Source organism: Chlorocebus sabaeus, chromosome 2 (assembly GCF_047675955.1).
Source record: "Chlorocebus sabaeus isolate Y175 chromosome 2, mChlSab1.0.hap1, whole genome shotgun sequence".
Classification (NCBI taxonomy): domain Eukaryota; kingdom Metazoa; phylum Chordata; class Mammalia; order Primates; family Cercopithecidae; genus Chlorocebus; species Chlorocebus sabaeus.
The window spans coordinates 40932011-40946260 of record NC_132905.1 but is presented as its reverse complement, the minus strand read 5'-3'; the positions used below and the strand labels follow the sequence as shown (position 1 = coordinate 40946260).

General features: G+C 46.2%; 2 protein-coding genes across 3 annotated transcripts in view; one reads left to right on the top strand and one right to left on the bottom strand.

Moving 5' to 3' along the window:
- The window catches only part of MYH7B (myosin heavy chain 7B), a 45749-nt gene extending 36748 nt beyond the window's left edge, over positions 1-9001 (bottom strand). Inside the window, 2 exon segments of the mRNA XM_037982838.2 lie at positions 6561-6673; positions 8762-9001. Of these exon segments, the coding sequence (XP_037838766.2) occupies positions 6561-6646 (86 nt within the window). The 5' untranslated portion in view covers positions 6647-6673; positions 8762-9001.
- The window catches only part of GSS (glutathione synthetase), a 27909-nt gene continuing 22618 nt past the window's right edge, over positions 8960-14250 (top strand). Inside the window, exons 1-2 of one of the 2 annotated variants that reach the window (XM_008021561.3) lie at positions 8960-9044; positions 12820-12956. In XM_008021561.3, coding sequence (XP_008019752.1) covers positions 12828-12956 — 129 coding nt within the window. In that variant the 5' untranslated portion in view covers positions 8960-9044; positions 12820-12827. Of the gene's footprint in view, positions 9178-12819; positions 12957-14250 lie in introns of both variants that reach the window. The other variant, XM_008021569.3, reaches the window with a different exon arrangement.

The window sequence follows — 14250 nt, the reverse complement described above, 5'->3', positions numbered from 1 at the left end:
CACAGTGAGACGCATCCCTATTTTAAAAATAAAATAAAATGGGAACACTATTAGTACTTGTCCCATAAGAAATTGAATGAGATAATATCTATTTTTAAAAAGAAAAGGCATAAGTGCCTGGCACATAAGAGTTCAACATATAATCATTACTATTCATTTTCTTATTATCATTAAGATCATCTCCAAACTCAGTAGATTAAACAAGGAAAATTCATGTCACACCAATATAGAGATCATGAAAAAGTCCCAGAAAAAGGGTCATTCCAAGGGTCACTTGGGCCCCTGTGACTTCTCATCCTTAGGCAATTCCCTTGTTTTTTAATTTTACAAAAATTTTTTGTAGAGGTGGGAGCTCACTGTGTTGCCCAGGCTGGTCTCTATCTCCTGGTCTCAAGTGATCCTCCTGTCTTGGCCTCCCAAAGTACTGGGATTACAGGCATGAGCCACTGTGCCCAGTCCCAGGAATTCTCTTTTGGCTTCACTCTCTCTCCACTCTCTCCCTTCTTGGAAAATTCAAGGAGATGGAAGGGCAGGATGATAGCCTCTCCCTGGGGAGAGAGAGGCTCCCATCACTAGTTTCAAGGTGACAACCGTCCTCTCCCACATCTAGAGTTGTCAGCCTGCCCCAACATTCTCTAGCTCCACGGTGTCCCTACAGAGAGCCACACAGTCTAGGCCCAGAGCCCTGCCATCCTCCAACCACAGGCAGAGTAAAGGGTTATTGCCTCCCCAAAGAGCTGTACCCCATCTGCTTCCATACATTCATCCATCCAACCATGTAAACACTGAAAAACAAATCTTGCTATTAATCTGGAAAATCACAATGAGACACTGTTTCACAATCACTAGACTGACAAAAGCTAGAAACCTTGACAATTCTGCCTCGGTGAGGATGCAGAATGAGGGCAATTCTAATACATTGCTAGCAGGACTGCACATTTGCAAAACCATTTGGGAGAGAAACTTTGTATTACCTCGTAAGTCTGAATATGCTCACGACCTTCAACACACTGCACAGGAGGCATCTATTAGTCTTTTTACCATGTATAGTAATAGAATACTAGATAAACCAAGTGACGATTCACAGGAGAATAAACAAACAAAATGTGGTATTTTTATGCAATGAAACCTATAGAGCAGTGAAAATGAATGAACTAGTTACCCTTAAAACATGGATAACTCTTCTGACATAACACTGAAAGAGAAAAGCAGGCTGCACAAGAATCAAACAATTTACCACTTAAAAGTGCAAATACCATGAAAAACTGTCATATATTGTTCAGAAATATACCTAATAAAAGGATAAAAATGCATAAGACCTACCTCACACCCTATATAAAAATTAACTCAAAATGAATCAAAGACTTAAATGTAAGAGCCAAAACATAAAACTCTTAGAAAAAATAAGTGTAAATCTTTGTGACCTTCGAATTAGGCAATGGTTTCGTAGATATGACACTCAAAGCACAAGCAAAGAAAAAAAATAAATTGGACTTCGTCAAAATTTTAAAATATGTGCTTCAAAAGATACTATCGAAAAACAGAAAAGACCATCCACAAAATGGGACAACTTATTGGCAAATCACAAACAAGGAAGGGTCTACTATCTTGAATATATAAAGAATTCCTACAACCCAACAATAAAAAGACAAATAACTTACAAATAAGCAAAACATTTAAATAGACTCTTCTCCACAGAAGATATACAAACTGCCAATAAGCAGTTTGATGAAAAGATATGCAGCATTATTAGTCATTAGGAAAATGCAAATCAAAACCACAATGACCAACTAGGATGGCCATAATCAGACAAGTACAGTGGGACCTCCATATCCATGGGTTCCACATCTGTGGATTCAACCAACTGCAACTTGAAAATATTTGAAAAAAAAGTTTCATCTGTACTGAACATGTACAGATTTTTTTCTTTGTCATTATTCCCTAAACAACACAGTATAACAATTTATATAGCATTTACATTGTATTAGTTATTGCCAGTAGCATAGAGATGACTTTTTTTTTTTTGAGACGGAGTCTCGCTCTGTTACCCAGGCTGGAGTGCAGTGGCACGATCTCAGCTCACTGTAACCTCTGCCTCTGGGGTTCAAGCGATTCTCCGCCTCAGCCTCCCTGAATAGCTGGGACTACAGGCACGTTTTCGCCATGTTGGCCAGGCTGGTCTCAAACTCCCGACCTCAGGTGATCTACCAGCCTCGGCCTCCTGAGGTTCTGGGATGACAGGTGTGAGCCACTGCACCCAGCCGAGATGACTTAAAGTACATGGAAAGGACAGTGTGGTGGCTTTCGCTTGTAGTCTCAGTTACTTGCGAAGCTGAGACAGGAGGATCCCTTGAACCCAGGAGTTCCAGGCTGCAGTGAGCTATGATCGCACCATGGCACTCCAGCCTGACAGAGTGAGACCTTGTCTCAAAATAAACAAATAAAAATAAATTTAAATTTAAAATAAAACAAAATTAAAGAGTATACGAGAGGATGCACATAGTTTATATGAAACACTACACCATTTCATATAAGGGACTTAAGCATATATGAGATACTATATCATTTTATATAAGGGACTTAAGTATCCTTGGATGTTGGTATCCATGGGAGGTCCTGGAACCAATTCCCCACAGACACAGAAGAATGACTGTATTGGTGAGGATGTAAAAATTGGAACTGTCATACAATTGCTGCCACTTTGGAAAACAGCAGTTCCTCAAAAAGTTAAACATATACTTACTGTATGATCCGGCAATTCCACTCCCAGGTATCTACCCACAAGAACAGAAAACATTCACACAAAAACCTGTACATGACTGTTCATAGCAGCATAGTTATAATTATTTTTGAGACAGGGTCTCACTCTGTCACCTAGACTGGAGTGTAGTGGCGCAACCATAGGTCCCTGCAGCCTTGACCTACTGGGCTCAAGTGATCCTCCCACTTCAGGCTCCCTAGCAGCTGGGACGACAGGCACATGCCACGACGCCCGACTGATTTTTAAATTTTTTTTGTAGAGAGCCCTATGTTGCCCAGGCTGGCCTTGAATTCCTTAGCTCAAGTGATCCTCCTACCTCAACCTCACAAAGTGTTGGGATTACAGGTATGAGCCACCACTGCTGGCTATAGCAACATTATTCTTAATAAATAATAAAGTGGAAACAACCCAAATGCCTATCAACTGATGAGTGGAGGAACAGAGTGTGGTGTATCTGTACAATGGAAGACCATTCAGCCATGTGAAGGAATAAAATTCTGATCCACGCTACAACATGGGTGAACTTTGCAAACATCATGCTAAGTGAAAGACGCTAGTCACAAAAGGCCACAGATTGTAGGATTCCATTTACATGAAATGTCCAGAATAGGCAAATACATAGAGAAAGAAAGTAAATTACTGGTTTCTAGGGGCTGAGGAGGAGGAGAATTGAGGAGTAACTACTAATAGGGATGAGGTTTCTTTCTGCAGTTATGAAAATATTCTGGAATCAGACAGTGGTAATGGTTGTACAATCTTGTAAATATACCAAGAACCACTGAATTGTACACTTTAAAGGGGGAATTTTATGGTGCCTGAATGATATCTCAATAAACATTGCATAGGAATAATAAACACCAAATCAGGAGAGTCTTTATTTCTTGGGTTTCGGGGTCAGTCATAGAGGGAAACAAAAAGGTCTTTATCTACATTAGCAGTGTTTCATTTTGCAAGCTGGATGGTAGGCACACAGGTATTTGTTCTATTAATTTTTATACATTTCTCAGTGTTTTCATAATAAATAAAATGTGAAAGTATTTACTGGGCATCAACCTGGATCAGGCACTGGGTTACATGGGTGGTGCAATGGTGAATCAAAACAGACCCATCCTGCCAAAATTAAGTGGATACATAAGTACATAACAAGTGGAGAAGAGGGTCTATAAGTAAGTTATCTCCCCTTTCTAGGCTTCTGTGTCCTCACGGATGAAATCAGAGCCAAACTAGGAACCTGTTAGTAGAAGGTTTCTGGGGATCCCAGGGGCCTTGAAGTGTGTCTCCCCCTTTTTCAGCCCACACACCTCAAACACGACCAGGGCACTGACCCTAGAGTTGGCCCTGGTGCCATCAATCATCACAAGTGGGCCTAAGGCAAAGCCCAACTTCAATCAGTCTGTTTCTTCTCAGTAAAATAGGGTAACTTCTCCCTCCCAGGATGACTGTGGGGGTGTAAATGAGATAACACATATAAAGTGTCAGGGACAGGCCTAGCACACAGTAAATCCTCAACACCTGGGACAGTCCTCACTTTGATTCCACAGGCATTTCCTGAGCAGCAATGCTGGCCCAGGCCTGTGCTAGAGGCTGGAAGACAAAGGAATTCCACTCTGAATGGCCAAAGCAGTGGCCCCCAGCCAGGTGGGGAGACGGCCTCATAAACAACAGTACCAGGCGGGGTGATGTCACTGCTAAAAAGAGACAGTAGCCATGTGCACAGACGCAGACCACGTGTGATGCAGACCCTGGGGCTGACAGAGATGTTCCAATCAAAAGGCACAGTCCAGACTTGGAGAGAGGCCCTCGCAGGGAAAAAGGCAAGACACAAAGTTAAGGGATTGGCCTCCATTCACAGTGAAGTACATCCCTGCATACTTTTCTTCACCTAATTCAGACTCAAATGTTCCCACAAACCCCAAGAACAGAGGATGCAATGGATTCAACAGTTAGCGTTGGGAAGTCTGAGCCCATGGCATGTCCCAAGGTACATGTGTGGGAACACCACGGCTGACACTACTGCTGTGATCTCTGGTAAGTCGGGATACCTCTTCAAGCCTTCCTTTCCCCAGCTGTAAAACGGAAGCTATAAAGATACTGATGTCATAGGGAGGTAAGGGAAAGTGAGATAAGCACTGTAAAGTCATCAGCCAAGTACCTGGCACTTAGCGACCAGCTCAACAAAGGGTAGTTATTGTTAGGAAAAAAACAGATTTCACTTTGAAAGTGAGGAAAGCCAGACGTGGTGGCTCACGCCTGTAATCCCAGCACTCTGGGAGGCCGAGGCAGGCAGATCACAAGGTCAGGAGTTCGAGACTAGCCTGGACAGCAATCTCTACTAAAAATAAAAAAAATTAGCTGGGCGTGGTGGCGTGTGCCTGTAATCCCAGCTACTCGGGAGGCTGAGGCAGGAGAATTGCTTGAACCCGGGAGGCAGAGGTTCCAGTGAGCCAAGATCACGCCATTGCTCCAGTCGGGGGGGGGGGGGGGGAAGAGAGAGAGAGGAGAGGGAGAGGGGAGAGAGAGAGAGAGAGAGAGAGAGAGAGAGAGAGAGAGAGAGAGAGAGAGAGAGAGAGAGAGATGACTTCTCCACAGTCAGGATTCAAACTCAGGTTTGAGACACCAGAGACTCAGTGCAAATCATCTCCCTCTGCTTTGGAATCTTCATCAGGTTCCCTATAGTCTACTACATGGATTCCATCCTTGCCAGAGAGTGAGGATCCAGGAAAGGCCTGGGGCCAAAAAGACCACTGGGCAAGTTCCCCAATCCTAGGTTTCTTGATCTGAGATCCCCAAGTGAGCCTGAGAAGGTCTGTGAATTCCTCCACGTAGCTGATGCAAAATTTCATGCCTAATAGATCTCAGACGAGTCTATAGCCTCAAAAGTGACCAACCATAGACTTGACCTGGCTTAGCATGGTTTCTTATTCACCCAATGGAGATACGATTGCTACCCTGAAAAGCTGTGAAGGGATCAAATGAGGCAATTTGTGAGAAGTACTTGAAACATCCTCAGCTTTCATTAAATGGTTTCCTTCTCTTTCTCTCTCCCCAACCTATTTCCATTGGTTAGCAAATATTATTGAGCATCTGCCATGTGGCAGGCACTAATTAGTATAGGTCCTGGGGGTAAAGTGGTGAACAAGACAGACATGCCCCTATTTTCATGGGGCTCACATTCTAGCAGAGGGAAACAGCAGACAAAAGCAACAATTTCAGATATGAGTAACTGCTATGAAGAAAATACAAGGCCAAGCGCGGTGGCTCATGCCTGTAATCCCAGCACTTTGAGAGGCAGAGGCAGGCAGATCACAAGGTCAGGAGTTCAAGACCAGCCTGATCAACATGGTGAAACCCTGTCTCTACTAAAAACACAAAAATTAGCCGGGCATGGTAGCACATGCCTGTAATCCCAGCTACTCAGAAGGCTGAGGCAGGAGAATCGTTTGAACCCAGGAGGTTGCAGTAAGCTGAGACTGCGCCACTGCATTCCAGCCTGGGCAACAGAGTGAGACTCCATCTAGGAAGAGAAAAGACAAGACAAAGGATAACGTGATACAGACTTATAGGGTGGGGCAGCCTCCAGGGATGAAATATTTGAATGACCAAAGGAGCCAGTCATGCCAGGATTTTGGAGGAGAGCACCCAGGCAGAGGGTGCAGAAAGGGCAAACGCTCCCTGGAAAGATTCTTAGTCAAGAGTCCTTCACTCCCAGTCCTACCACGAACTGGGTCACCTTGAACAAGTCACGTAACTTCTGAGGCTCAGATGCCACATCTACAAAATGGGAATAAAGACATCTTACCTGCCACTGTGAGAGGATTCAACCAAAAGGCTGTTAAGGTCTGGGATCCTCCCCAAATCTTGCCATAGACACCTGATACTCGTCATTTGGCACCCATCTTGGAAGAGGGGAACCTGCACAGAGAACCCCGAGTCATGCTTTTTATTTTCAATTTCATGTTGCACTAGAAATAGCTTCTTTTGTTCCTGGTTGACCCAGTAACCTCTTCCTGCCACCTGGGGCCTATTCTAATTAATAGCTGCTTATCCCCTCAGGTACAAAAGCCAACAAGGAAAGGACATCAGGAAACATTGTTCTGGTAATAACCAGACACCTATCTACCACCATCTCCCCCCATCCTGTGACCACACACGGGAGACTGGAGGACTCAGCCTGTCCTGTAGTCAGATAATGTACATGCTTTAATTAAAGAGTCAAAAGGGGCCAGACACAGTCGTTAACGCCTGTAATCCCAGCACTTTGGGAGCTGAGGTCGGTGGATCACCTGAGCTCAGGTGTTCGAGACCAGCCTGGCCAACATGGTGAAACCCTGTCTCTACTAAAAATACAAAAAATAGCCGGGTGTGGTGGTGGGTGCCTGTAATCCCAGCTACTTGGGAGGCTGAGGCAGGAGAATTGGCTTGAACCTGGGAAGTGGAGGTTGCAGTGAGCTGAGATTGCACGATTGTACTCCAGCCTGGGCAACAAGAACGAAAACTCCATCTCAAAAAAAAAAAAAAAAAAAGAATCGAAAAGATCTTGGTCCCTGGGTTGGGCCACTGATTTACCATCACCAGGAGTTCTCACTCCTAAATTTCTTTGATCTGTTCTCTTCACTGCATCTCCACAGCTGCTGCACTGGCTACGGCCTCATTATCTCACATCTTAACTCTCTGCTCTTTCTCTAGCCCATCTCCCCACTTCCAAACCATTTGTCACGCTGTAACCAGTGCCTAACACACAAAACTAACCATGTCTTTCCCCTGCTTAAAGCCCTTAGCTCCTGTTGCTCAGTGGAACTGGCATCTGAGGCTACCTCTCCAAGCCTAAGCGCCTAAAGTCCTGTTGGAACCCTTAGGCCCTTCCTCATTATCCACACCAAACTCCTCCGAGTCTGTAAAACAAGCCAAACCACCCTCAGAATTATATGCCTTCGCTGCTCTTTTTTTTTTTTTTAGGACAGGGTCTTACTCTGTCACCCAGATAGAAGTGCAGCGGCATGATCTCAGCCGCGGCAGCCTCCGCCTCCGGGGCTCAAGGATTCTCACGCCACAGCCTCCTGAGTAGCTGGAATTACAGGCACGGGCCAACATACCCGGCTAATTCTTGTATTTTTAGTAGAGACGGGGTTTCGCCACGTTGCCCAGCCTGGTCTCCAACTCCTGAGCTCAAGTGATCCACCTGCCTCGGCCTCTCAAAGTGCTGGGATTATAGGCCTCAGCCACTGCGCCCAGCCAGCCTTTGCTGCTTTTGTTCCTGCAATTTGGAACAGTCCCCATCCCAGCCTCTCACCTCTACCCCTACCTCCTTCACTAGCTACACCTTCCTATCCATCCTTCAAGACCCCAAAAGCCATCCCTGATTCCTTCAGAAAAGCACTGTTTATTGCCTACCTTATCAGATTGAAAGCAGTGGCTGTGTCTTATTCATGGTTAATTCCCTAGAAGCTGGACTGATACATTCCATTTAACTAAAATTCTTATCAGATGCTTCGGACTGCAGACAAGCCTATCACAACCCAGAAGGAAGAAACAGGGAAGGCACCTGTGGGCTGCCAAGCAGTGAGGTGGGGGTAGCAGTCACGAATCTGCATATTTTTAAAAGCTGCCCCAGATCCTGATGTAAACGGTACTGGAGAGTCTGACAAACACAGGGTTCCCCTCAAACAGTCCTGACTTCAGCCTTCCTGGAAAAATGAAAATCCTTTCCTTTTGCCTCTAATGCTTTCCCTGCTGCTATCCCAGGTTAAAAAAAATAAATAGATAAAATCAGGGGGATTTTTCTGGGACCCGGCTGCGCTGGGAAACAAGCCTGGGTTCTAATACAGGTTCAGCCCCTGACGTACTACGGGCCCCTGACCCTCCCTGGGGCCTCCATTACCACGGCCACCCCACCCTTATCAACTGTGTGCCCCTGAGGTAGTGAGTGTCCCGCTCTGAGCATTAGTTTCCCCATCTTCCACTGGACGTCGCCAGCTCTGACGCTCTAAGAGCTATGCATACCCGTAGCTCCCCGCCGACCCCGACGGTCCCCTCCCCTCCTTCCCAAGGTCCGTCCGCCAGGGTGCAGCCGACACACTCCTAACGCCAAGGCCGCCCTCTCAACGACTTCCCCTTCCTAGCTGCGACTCAGCGCCAAAGATATGGGTCTCTGTCCCCGCCCTACTCTTTAAGCCGGCCCGGGGCGGCCCGCGCAAGCGCACTGCGTCGCATCGAGGCCCCGCCCCCCGAGCCTGGGTAGCGGTGCGAGTGCCGAGAGAACCGTGCGCTGAGAGAAGGCGAACGAGTAGGTTGGCGCGGTCACGGCGGCCGGCACGGGTCACGTTTCCTCGGGAGGGACGATGTGAGGGAGGGGTCTGGCGAGAGATTGAACTCCGGAGGCCGGGAGATCTTGTAGCTGAAACCCTTCGCATGCGCGGGTATACTAGTGTCTCTTGAGGGGGTTAGGCTGGCGGGCGTTGATCCCAGACTTTCCGGACCTCCTGCCTTTAGATCGTGCCGGTGTCGGGGCCAGTGGGCCAGTGAGACTGGAGCCAGTTAGAACTACAACGGGGAGCGATTAGGGACAAACTTTGTCCAGGGTGAAAGCGAGCGGGCCCGTGTAGTGGGGCCAGCCTGGGTAGCCGACCGTGTCGTTGCCTCGCGGCCTTTCTAGGCTCTGGTCTAGTCCTGGGGATAAAGTCCGACCCATTTCCTTGTGGGCGTTTTGAGGCTTTCGGTGATCTGGCCCGTCTGTCGTTCTTTCTTCATTCATTCATGTAATGAATGAATACAGTACTAAGCGCGGCTAACACTAGATAGAGAAGTGATCAAGACAAACACTGTTCCCGCGGTACCGGGAAAACTGATGGGCTGTAGAATGTAGAAGCCCAGGGCGGAGAACAGGGACGGCATCTGGAACTAAATCGCGAACCCTGATCAGAAGTGGTGGGGAGAGTTCCAAAGAGAAGACAGCACGTGCCAAGGGCTGGAAGGGGGACAGAGGCCGACGTATCCTGGTCACCGAAGATACCTCACTCTGAATCTGTTTCGTGCCCAGGGAAGAGATGACAGTGGCCGGGGCTAGGCTACAAACACTGGAAATGGAGATAAATAACGGAATTCAAAGTACTATATACTTAGGCAGCAAAATCCACAGGATTTGGGGACAGTGAGATGTAGGAAAGAAGTACTCAAGGCTTGGGTACCTGGGTGGGGTTCATCAGAGGAGAAGCAGATTTGTGGGAGACAACAACAAATTATATTCTGGTTGTGTGGAGACTCTCAGGAAGCAATTGGATATTCTAGTTTGAAGGTAGGAAAGTATTGCTGTGAAGATGTAGATTTGAATGTCATCAGCAAAACAAATAAAGCAAAGGGAGGGTTGAAGCTGTAGAATTAGAAAAATAAAGGGCCCACTTAGCACCTTCATCGTGATTTATTTTTTTTCTTTCTTTTTTTTTTTTTCCTGAACAGAGTTTTGCTCTTGTTGCCCAGGCTGGAGTGCAATGGCAAGATCTCGGCCCACCGCAACCTCCACCTCCCGGGTTCAAGCTATTCTCCTGCCTTAGCCTCCCGAGTAGCTGGGATTACAGGCATGTGCCACCACGGCGGGCTAATTTTGTATTTTTAGTAGAGATGGGGTTTCTCCATGTTGGTCAGGCTGGTCTTGAACTCCCAACCTCAGGTGATCCGCCTACCTCGGCCTCCCAAAGTGCTGGGATTACAGATGTGAGCCACCACACCTGGCCCATGGTGATTATTTTTATGTCTTATCCTTCTCCATGTCCCTGGACCTAGTCAAGGGACTGGCATTAAATGCAAATCAGTGTTTGCCAACTAAATAAAAGCCCAACAGCAAACAGATATCGGAATTCCAGAATTGTGGAATGATGGGGGCTCATGGAGGATTTCATTACTCTAATGTCAAAGTAATGAGTTCTTGTCCTGGCTCTGCCACTAGGTTTCTGTGTGACCTCTGACAAGTCTCCTCCTACCTGTAAAGAGAGTATAGTCAAAAAATGGTCTCATGTGTAGAGCTGCTTTTGAGAAATTTCACACTGATTTTTCTCTTAATCCACACAGCAGTCTTACTTGACAGGGAAGTCGGCTAGACGCGGTGGCTCGCGCCTGTAATCCCAGCACTTTGGGAGGCCGAGGGCGGGGGTCACGAGATCAGATCGAGACCATCCTGGCTAACACGGTGAAACCCCGTCTCTACTAAAAATACAAAAAATCAGCCGGGCGTGGTGGCGGGCGCCTGTGGTCCCAGCTACTCGGGAGGCTGAGGCAGGAGAATAGTGTGAACCCAGGAGGCGGAGCTTGCAGTGAGCCGAGATCTGCGCCACTGCACCCCAGCCTGGGAGAAAGAGCGAGACTCCGTCAAAAAAAAAAAAAAAAAAAAGAGAGAGAGAAAGAAGTCATATTGTTATGGACTCAAACCCAGGTCTGTCTGTCTGTCTGACTTGAGCCTTGGTCGTTACTATGCCTGCCCTCATCTATGTCTCACTCAGCAGAGATATCATCAGGACACTCCTGAGGTTACGTGCACATTCTTTCAAAGCATTGTGCTGAGGCCGGCAGACCTTCATAATTGGCCTAGCACTAGCTCTGTCATGGGGACAGGGGGATAGAGCTGAATGTGATGGAGGTTTCCTATTATTCTCTAACTTCCTTCCTGGGGACCACTGAGTTGGGCAGCCATGTTCTGTTAAATGACAACAGAGCAGAACAAAAGTAATGACGGTATTTCCAGATTTTTACCCAGATCTTAAACTCCTGAGGCCTGCTGAAAAATGAATGAGTACCAGGGTGTGAGTTTGTACACCTCTGTATGTCTCTGGGCAACCAATCAGACAACTCCTCCTATTACACTGGACACGTGGCTTTCAGCGATTTCCATCTTGCTAATGTGATTTCTCAAAAATATTTTCTGTCCTTTGGTGCTTTGATAATAAATGTCCGTACATGGAATGTAATCATTTCCTGCTACTAAGATTCCTTCTGGTTAGTATAAGGGAGGAGTTCACCTTATTTGCATTTCATGATATTCCACGAAGAGCTCCCTCCCCCTTCCCATGTAATTTATTTGAGATCTGCTGACATGAGTTGTTGGAGCTTGAAGGGAATTAATAGTGTACTGCAGTGACTCCTATCCCAGGAAAACTTGTTAAAAATACAAAGCCTCAGCTTGGCGTGGTGGCTCACGCCTGTAATCCCAGCACTTTGGGAGGCCGAGGAGGGTGTATCACAAGGTCAGGAGATCAAGACCATCCTGGCTAACATGGTGAAACCCTGTTGCTACTAAAATACAAAAAATTAGCCAGGCGTGGTGGTGCATGCCCGTAATCTCAGCTACTCGGAGAGGCTGAGGCAGGAGAATCACTTGAACCCAGGAGGCAAAGGTTGCAGTGAGCCAAGAGCAAGCCACTGAACTCCAGCCTGGGCGACTGAGTAAGACTCCATCTCAAAAAAAATAATGATAATGATAATAAAAATAAATACAAAGCCTCAACCCATTGTTCCCTTCAGGCCTCTTGAATCAGAGTCTCTCGGATGGGACCCAGGAATCCGTATTCTTTCCCAAGCTCCCCAGAATGTTCAGCCAGGTTTGGAAACTACTGATCTACCCATTCTTCTTGTTTCACAGTTAGGGAATCTGTAGCTCCGGGAGGGGAAGGAACTTGCCCCAGTCACATCTGATATTAGTGCTTCTTTCTCCAATGAAGAGCATTAGGCTGGGAGTCCAGAGACATGGGTTCAAGTCCAGGCTATACCAGTCATCACCTCGGGCAAGTCATTTCACCTCTCCAAGCCTCTGCTTCCTTACTGTGAGAATAATGCCATTGTGTTAGGAATCAAAAGAGAGAGTGGCAATGGAAATGCTTTGTCAGGCTTTCTATTTCGTGCACATGGAAGTTGTTAAGAGCTAGAACCAGCCAGTGTTCATTCCTGTATATCATGCTGTTCCCTTCCAACAGAGGTCAGGGTCCTGCTGTGTTGGGGGTGGCCACCCGCCAGTTTCGGTGGTTGCTGGGCTTCAGGCCATCTGTCGCCAACTCTCTTCTCTCCATCTTTTGCAGGTGTTGGGATGGCCACCAACTGGGGGAGCCTCTTGCAGGATGAACAGCAGCTAGAGGAGCTGGCACGGCAGGCCGTGGACCGCGCCCTGGCTGAGGGAGTGTTGCTGAGGACCTCACAGGAGCCCACTTCCTCAGAGGTAAGCCCCTAGCTCCTCCCCATGGCATTCACCATGGCCCACTGTCTGGCCCCAGCCAGGCTGAGGGTCTTTCCTTTGCATCAGGGACCATATCTCTTTTGCCTTATTTTTTTCAGTAACTAAAATTGATCTGTAGAAGTAGAAAGTAAAAAAGCAGCATGCTGGAGTAATCAAATTTAAATATGGGGTTTGAAGTGTGACTTAGGCAAATTACTCTCAGCTGCAGTTTCTTCAGGTGTAAAAATGGGATAATAATAGGACCTACCTCACTGGTTTGGTAAGAGAATTAGAGGGTGATTCACGTGAAGCACTTTGCCCAGTGAGCTATTACTGAAGATCCCATAATCACTCTACCTTCTCTGTAACTGGTTTGTGATATATCTTTTCAAGCCTTTCTCTGTGCATTTGTATATATAGATATGTATATAGAGAAATATGTCTTTTTTAAAAAACAAACTATTATTTGATAATTATCAAATATTATTTGATATCTATCATAGAATAAATTATGTTATTCTATGATATATTTTTGTTTTTTTATTTAATAGTCTGTCTTAGAACTTTCTAATGCCTTCCATTAGGGTCAACTTCATTCTGAGGCATAGTATTCCAGATGTGGGTATATCACAGTTTAGCTTCCCTCTACTCATGTCTATTTAGGTGATTTCTCTCGTGATTTTATGACCGTAAATAGCATTATAGGGAACATCCATGTGTATGTCTATTGGGGCACCTTTGTGAGTGTTTCTCCAGGGTCAATACGTAAAAGTAGAACTGCTGAGTCCAAACCACACCTTTTTAAAATCTCATCCTTAGGGGGGAAAAAATAAAGGTTTTTTAATTTGGTGACTAGGCAAGACATTTTCATGGTTCAAATTCAAAGGGTACAAGAGTTTATCCTAATGCAGCCTGTGTTTTGGTTTCTTGATGATCTTTTCAGATGGCTGATTCATAACAAGTAACTAGTAACAAGTAAATGTATTCCTTGGGGCCTTGCTCTGTTGCCCAGGCTGGAGTGTAATGGCACAATCTCGGCTCACTGCAACCTCTGCCTCCTGGGTTCAAGCAATTCTCCCACCTCAGCCTCCCAAGTAGCTGGGACTACAGGCATGTGCCACCATGCCTAATTTTTTTTTTTTTTTTTTTTTTTTTTTTTGTATTTTTGGTAGAGGCGGGGTTTCACCCTGTTGTCCAGGCTGGTCTCAAACTCCTGACTTCAACTGATCCACTGGCCTCTGCCCCCGCAAAATTGCTGGGATTATAGGTGTGAGCCACCATGCCCAGCCTCCTTTTG